We start from the raw sequence: 7,714 nt of genomic DNA on the forward strand, positions 1-7,714 counted from the left end.
TTGAAGTAGGCTTTAGCAGACTAAAGATATTTGACCATGCACACTGCCCAAAGTCCAGAGAGCCAGTCCTCAAAAGCTGTGATGTTTCATTTGTGCAAGGTCAACCTGTCCATCCTTTACTCAGTTTCTAAAAATGGGAGAACCTCACCTAGACACACATCATCCCCATGCAATGGTGTATACCTGACTGACAGATCATATAATGCTGGGGAACAAAGCAGCAATCAGAAATAGGGATAAATTTTGTTTCAAAAGCAAATAGGTTACCATATAGAACGCACATCATTGTCCCTTATGAATATACTCAGATTATCAATCTCAAACCTGGCCTAAAGAGCATGGCTACCCCTCTTGGAGTTATTCCCACTCCTATGTGAGTTTCCTCAATCAACAGTACTCGTATTGCCTTTCGTGCATGGATGCAAGGTGATAAGGTAAAGCACTCTAACATATCAAGGGACTATTCATTGTGTTTTAAGCTTTGTAAGTGATCCTGCATAAATAATAGCAGCATATCTGATTCAGAGAATGAATATTGCTCAGATTGTCAAGGTAATGCCCAAAACCCACCCCCCAGTTTTCCTCTCCTCCTCCTAGAATACCATGTATATTCCATCACCAATATTTTATTTGACTAAGTAACCGAAAGCAGATAATGACGGGAAATGGGAGAGATTGTTGTACATTGGAGAGTGTTAAATTTATCGTGTTCCTCTGAAGTTCTGCTGTGAACACTCCCTTATCCATGGGCACGTTTTACCTTCTAGCTGGAGAAGGGTCTTTTCCCCATGTGAACACCTATCAATGGGTGTGGTACTTAGTACCTTAGGGATTGTACTTTCACATCATTCTCACCTAGTGGATGTGACATTCCAGCACTCTCTTCTCTCTTGTTGTTCACTTGTTCACTATAAGTGAGTGTGTGTGTGTGCTACTGAGCCCTAACCTAACAATGGTATCAAAGCAATACCTTTCAACCACCACCATCATCACTTGAGCTGCTGTTGAGCCTTGCACTTGGCTGCTCTTCTCCTTGCTCGTCATCAACACTCGGCTGCCCATTGAGTTCTCTGACCTGCATCGGCAGCCTAAAAGTCAAGCCCACTGCCCAAATGACTAATTATGCTCTTGCCTGGTCTATCACAGTCACCTCAAAGTCAGGCCTGCTGTCCCAACTGATCGTGCTCTTGCCTGGTCTATCACAGTCGCCTCTACCCCAACCAACATCTACTATGCTGCTGAAAGCGCTGTCTAACCCGCAGACAAGTGCTCCTCTGTCCACTTTTGTGTGCCCACAATTCACATCAACAATGCTAGGTCAGGCCTACACTGACAATCACACATGCAACTTGATTGCGCATGTCAGCCACCTATGAGATTGCTTCATCCTTGTCACGCCGTCAAACTGCACCTGACGGTCCTCCAACAACCTCCACATGTGCTTTGTCAATCGTCTTCAAAAATGCATTAAAATATTCATGCTCCTAAGCCTTAATCAGCATTTATCCACGTAAAATAACTCCTGTTCACAAACAATGATCCTAAAAGTACAAATTTTGGAGACTTCCCAACACACATCAATTTCCCCCAAATTTCATCAAAAATTTTGGGGCTTTGCATTTGATACTCAAAAATTGCTACATTCCGCAACAAAAATTTGGGGCTTTCACATTTGCACCCAAATTTCACAAAATTTCAGTAAATGAATGTGGGACTTCTGTGAAATTTCTTCAAATTCATCGACATTGAGAAAATTACACCACCTACATCGACATTCACACACATTGGAGCCATTTCAATTGCAAATTCTTCGTTGCCATCATTAATTTTGCAAAAAATTGTAAGGTTTTGGCCTTCTCTTTATTTTATTTTTGTGCAGCCCCTACATTTGTACTTTGGACAGCCATTGGTCCAAATACCAACGATTTGCAACAAAGCAATGGCAGGGCAAAATGATATGCCTAATATGTTTAGGGACTTTGACAAATTGGACGATCCTAATTATCCCATGTGGACATACATGATGAAGCATATTCTTGTTGCCATGGGAGTTATGTGACTTGCCTGTTGGCAAGCGTGCTATAGGCAAAAAGTGGGTTTGTAAATCAAAATATCGATCTAGTGGTAGCATTGATCACTACAAGGCACGTCTTTTGCCAAAGGGTATGCCCAACAACATGGGATTGACTATGATGAGTCACCAAAGAGTCAAGATTTTGCACGTTTAGAGTTTGTGGCTTGCCATATTCAAATGAATTGGGTTCTCTAGATCTTCTTTGTGTTGTGGCTTCACTTTACTATCTTGGATGGGTCTCTATGTATCCAATCGGGGTGATTACCTACTTTCAAGATCTAGTCAAGGTTTCAATGTCAAGCCTAGGTGATGACTATCTTGACAAAGGCAAGAGGATAAGACAAAGAATGAGAAGGGTTGGCTGAATGAACAATGGATATAGTGAAGTGCGAGGGGCCAGCTATAAATAGCCAACTAATGCCAAAACTAGCCGACTAGTTGGTCAAGCCCAAACACATGAATGTGTCCACCTTGTTATGAATGAAACACAAGTGTGAGACCTCCACTTGAAGTATCTATGACAAATACAATGCCAAAGCTCCAAACATCTTCATCCAACTCACAATTAGGCAACAGGAGATCATTGTACATGACACACATGACAAATACAATGTCAAAGCTCCATATGTCCTCATCTAACTCAAAATGAGGTTCACAAGCAGGAGATTACCATACATGACACCATTTACAGCTTCACATATTCTAGAACTTGGCTCAAGCTTTTGTAACATTCTCTTTCAAGCACATTGCCCATAATAGTCTCACCAAAAGCATAAGGTACTCTCTAAGCAACCACCCAAACCCTTTGGTCAGGATTTGAGTTAACTAAAAAACATCATCTCCTCATCTTTCCAATTAGTTCAATAGGATGTAAACATATTGCATGCACACTACAAGCTCTCTCGTGGTGGCAATACAATACATCATTAGCTCGTACTGTGGCTGAATTCTTCATTCAACAAATAGGCCTCCTGTAGCTCCTCAATCCAATCATGATGCAGTTCCGATATAGATGATACTCGCATGCCCACATCTGTGAGAGTGAATCAGCCACTACATACATTATCTTTGCCTTTCATGTGAGAGATATCAAAATCATAATTTTGCAAGGTTGCCACCCATCTCCTTTGCTTAGGAGTCAAGGTAGATTGAGTTAAGAGTTAACAACACGCGCGCGCACCCCTACACACACACGTGCATATCTTGTTTCTCTCTCATCACTCCTCTCTCTCTTCCCTCTCTCTCATGGAAGATTAGTTAGAATATAGGTCTGTAGGTTGGGTATGTGTGTTGAGTGCCGAGTATAATTTTCATATAGCTTTGTAGGTGGCTAAGTAGGCCATTGTCTAAGTAATATATCATCAAAGTGAAATCCAAATTTGTTCATTCTAACTTTTGACTGTAGAAACTAATAAAGCTTAACTCTGCCATGAAACAACATATACCTCTGAATGATAAGCTTACTATTTTGAGAAGGATTAAATTTCACAGTCATCATGATGTGTAAACCAAGGCAAACCCATGAAGGAAAAACATTCATATTTACCAGCTTGACCGTGCAAGAGAATTAAATGGCTGGAAGTGGGTAAAAGTTCTCCAAACTTTGAGTAATTAAACTCCTTCAATCTAGCTCCTGCACACTCTAATAATACATCTCTAGTATTTTCACTGCAAGGAAAATGCAGTGAGACAAAAGACCATCAAAAACTTGAAGAAGATGGCTAGAAAACCCAAAACCAAAGCTTCAAAGGCCACTAATTCAAGCTGAGCATTTACTGGCTGCACAAACACCGAGATCTATCACAAAACTTGAGAAAATGAGGTGTTCTGAGATGCATGAAGCCAAAGTACCTGATGTAATAAGGAAAATTGTCAAATGTGTCAGAAATGCTGTCCCATGCGATCCATCGTTTTCCTAGCTTTCTTATAAATTTTTCCTTTAATAACTGCAGTCTGTCATAATCTTTTAACTTCTTTTCATTTTTCTCAGCTGCCGATTTTCTCCTGTCTGACCATTTCTTGTTATGCTTCTTTGTAGTATGGATCTTCTGGTCCTTTTTTCTTTCTGAATCAGGATTCTTCTCACTGCCAGTCTGTTGTCCATCTGTATTGGTTGAAGAACACTCATGATTCTGAATCATCTCACCTTGGCCATTTTCTAAGAGTGCAGTTGACTCTGAGACCTGATTTCCAGGCTTTTCCACACCAGAGTTGTTTTCCTTCCCATCCTTACTAGCACTTAGCGGACCCACATTCTTATGCTCTATGCTGTCCTTCTCATCAGATCTGCCACTAAATAACCGTGATGTGGCAACACTGTCTGCTAGTGAACTATCATAAACCACGGGTCGCCTCAATGTTGCTGAAAAATATGGTAGTGATATTGTAAGCCAAACCCTGACATGTTCCTTTTGCAAGAGGTGCCTTGCCCAGCAAGCACCTGAGACATTCAAGACTTTCGACCTTGTACCTCTTACAAGGTGTGAAGGCACCCTGCATGCTAATGAAGAGTGTGCATTCAGTCTTTTCAAAAGTTTGAGACTTTCCTTAACTGTGGACCTGTACATGTTGCCTGTAAGGAGGCAACCAGACTACTTTCTTTTGACTTAAATATCTGAGCCTTTTTGAAAGACATGGTCCATGAGTTAACCAATTTGTTGTTTGTGTATAGAGCTTCTCAAGCGGATGCATTAGTAATGCATCAAGAGGAACCTACTTGCCTGCTGCACATGGTGCCCTCAGGATGAAAACCCCTACAATTATAAATCAGGAATAGGGGAACACATACATTTCATCCTCCACAATCTTCCATGTAATGTAATTCTGCAAAATGATTAAATCAACCTATAAGAAGAAAGACTCAAAATTTACTGGAAGCAACCACCGATCAAATGATGGAAAAAACCCCATTGAATTTGGTGAGGTTGCAACTATGACTACATCAAGCGATCAATAAATAATGGTAGGCCATAATCACAGTAATGAGCTGCATTTGGCAGAAGAGAGGACAATAATTTCGAACCAAATAAGTTTATATAAAGCCCTACATCGTCTCACTGCTGCCCGTGCCAGGGTAAGCCATTGCACTTCTATATCCACAAGCATAACTGATATGTATATTCGTATGATAACGTTAGCATGGTATACTTTGGATGAAAGATTGCACATGCTTGACGGCAAACAGCAAGGCAAATTGGTGAATTTTCAGTCAATGTACACTGCACCATGCGATACAGCATTGCCCCTTCATTAGTTGTGCATGGCACCAAGGCAAATCCTGCATCTTCATAATTTCGAGATGGACAAAATAGCGGCATTGAGACTCGGTCTTTCTCTCATAACTTTGTTTCACATGTAAAAACTGCTGATTCCAAGCAATGCAATGCAAAAACACAACAAAGAAGAGCTCACACACACACACACACACACACACTCTCTCTCTCTCTCTCTCTCTCTCTCTCTGCCTGCGGTAATCTTCGAAAGCGTACATACATCGTTTCAGCGTAACAGAGAAGAGAGGAGCTCACCTCGAGGGACATGCCGAATGAGAAAAATCCAGTCGCAGGTTTTGTGGATCGTAAGTTCTCTGTTACGATTCTTGAAGCTTGCCTTCGCTTGGGCATCTAAATACTAATATGGGCCCACCTTAGAAAAGGGCCTAAAAGTTTGAAAGACAGCACTTCATTAAGCTGTTAGGCAGATTAGCTTAATGGTAGATAAATTCCCAATCTGTGTTGACTCGTGCCTTATGCAAGTTACCCTAGATAGATGAAGGCTAATAAAAAAGCACGTGTCAAAGTAGAGGTTGCATAGCCCTTGGTTCAAACATACTAGAACACTGGCTTATTTAGTAGAAGCTAAGATGACATTGGCTTACTACTAATGACTTTGGCATTGGCCTATTATATTTATCGATAGAATATTATTCTTTGCATTTATGAAATTACTAATCTAGAAAGTTGTATAGGGTTCTCTAGCCTACAAATCCAACAATAAATTAACCTCTCTAGCATTGGTCTATTTACCTTAAGCACAACTTGGGCTCTATCACTCTCCTCTTGCTTGGTTTCTAATTTGTGAGATTAACTAATCTAGAGAACCTCTCTCTCTCTCTCATGCATGAATGGAACTCCTAACATGGATGGGATTGCTAATGTGAATGGAACTACTTTGACATGAATGGAGCTACCCTAGCATGGATGGAGTTGTTGCTCATGGTTACATTGGAATGTCTATTGTGGATTTCTCAATGGAATGCTAGTTTGATTGTCAAGTTGGACTTGGAATGCAAATCCTCACATGACTGGTTGAATGCATGACCATAGGACTGAATGATGTGCTGATACTCCACAATCATGCAATACACAATCAAGATAACCTCTAAGAATGCAATGATTGTTATTATGATGCTTTGTATTCTAGATTATGCATTCTATCTCTTTGTGATTCTTTGCTCTTTACCTATGTAGCCATGACATGGTGGTGTTATATTTTCTCAATTATAATCATGAATGTTGATAGGAATACAATTGTGACTAGTTGCTCATGTGGATGCTTGTGTGATTATTATGGGATAAATTTACATTCATAATACTATCTTGAATGAAAAAGAAAGCTACAGCAACTATCAACACTACAAGATATAGGCCTTATACCGATGTTAAAAGCGACGAAAATGTTAATAAAGAAATTTACCCCGTCGTCACAAAAAGCGTTGTTATTGGTGATGCCATAGAACAGTCGATATTAGCTTCGGTATTAGCGTCGCAAATGCGACGCTGATAACGACACTTTGAGACGCTAATAACGACGAGTGCAATAAATTTGCGACACTAATAGCGACAATAACATGGAAGAAAAAATTTTGTGGCAGGGCAACACTATGTGCTTTATTTGGGCCATACAAAATAGTTTCTGCACTGTGTACAATGCTCGTGTAAGTAAAGACAAAGTGTACTTAAATCATAACACTAATACATGAAATAAATACATGATCGCATAATGAAAGTGATTGGTACAATCATGGCAAGATATCACTACTACATAGAAAATGTCTACACAGATCACGTGACCAAAAAAGAAGGGTGTGTGAGCTCCAGGGATCCAAGGGCGAGCTATAGATCATCGCCCGTCGAAAGCTCGTCCCGCCGCAAAGGAGCATCGAACGGACTCTACAAAAAAAGAAAAAACTACACATCAGTCCACCATACAATAATGCATTCTAATTAAATATGGTAACTACGAATAAGAAAGATGAGTGACTTACAGGGCCGCCGCGTCCATACAATCGGTCGATCAATGCAGTGAGACCGTGCCTCTCTGCATATCGAGTCTCAAGGCCAGTCGGATCACGATTTGTAATGGAGTGCTGCAAAGAAAACAAAATACTAACTATTAGAAACATGATTGTCAATACAAAGGATATTGCAAAAAATAAGTAAGCAAAACAAAAGAAAAACTTACAAAGTTCTCCAAATATGTCCTATGGCCGCCACTCCCAAGATGATGGACCACTCCGGCCTCTTGTCATGCCCTCGCTGCCTCGTGTTGTTGTCTCCAACGTCCTGGAGAATCTGTAGCCTCTTCCCTGAGTCGGAGCCAGTCGTCCGTGTCTAGCCACGCGAGCTTTACAGCCCCACT

At 40.6% G+C, this 7,714-nt stretch overlaps 1 protein-coding gene across 3 annotated transcripts in view; it reads right to left on the reverse strand.

Moving 5' to 3' along the window:
* LOC148025873 (uncharacterized) overlaps nucleotides 1-5,742 on the reverse strand; it is a 111,041-nt gene extending 105,299 nt beyond the window's left edge. For 2 of the 3 annotated variants that reach the window (XM_087693130.1, XM_087693129.1), the window contains exons 1-3: nucleotides 5,602-5,742; nucleotides 3,926-4,897; nucleotides 3,621-3,742 (exon numbers count right to left, since the gene is read on the reverse strand). In XM_087693130.1, the coding sequence (XP_087549256.1) occupies nucleotides 3,621-3,742; nucleotides 3,926-4,641 (838 nt within the window). In that variant the 5' untranslated portion in view covers nucleotides 4,642-4,897; nucleotides 5,602-5,742. The remainder of the gene's footprint in view (nucleotides 1-3,620; nucleotides 3,743-3,925; nucleotides 4,898-5,601) is intronic. The other variant, XM_087693131.1, reaches the window with a different exon arrangement.
* Nucleotides 5,743-7,714: the final 1,972 nt, after the last annotated feature.

The sequence above is a fragment of the Lygodium microphyllum genome, chromosome 14 (assembly GCF_053477565.2).
Source record: "Lygodium microphyllum isolate KBCC chromosome 14, Lygodium_microphyllum_v1.1.10, whole genome shotgun sequence".
NCBI classification, from domain to species: domain Eukaryota; kingdom Viridiplantae; phylum Streptophyta; class Polypodiopsida; order Schizaeales; family Lygodiaceae; genus Lygodium; species Lygodium microphyllum.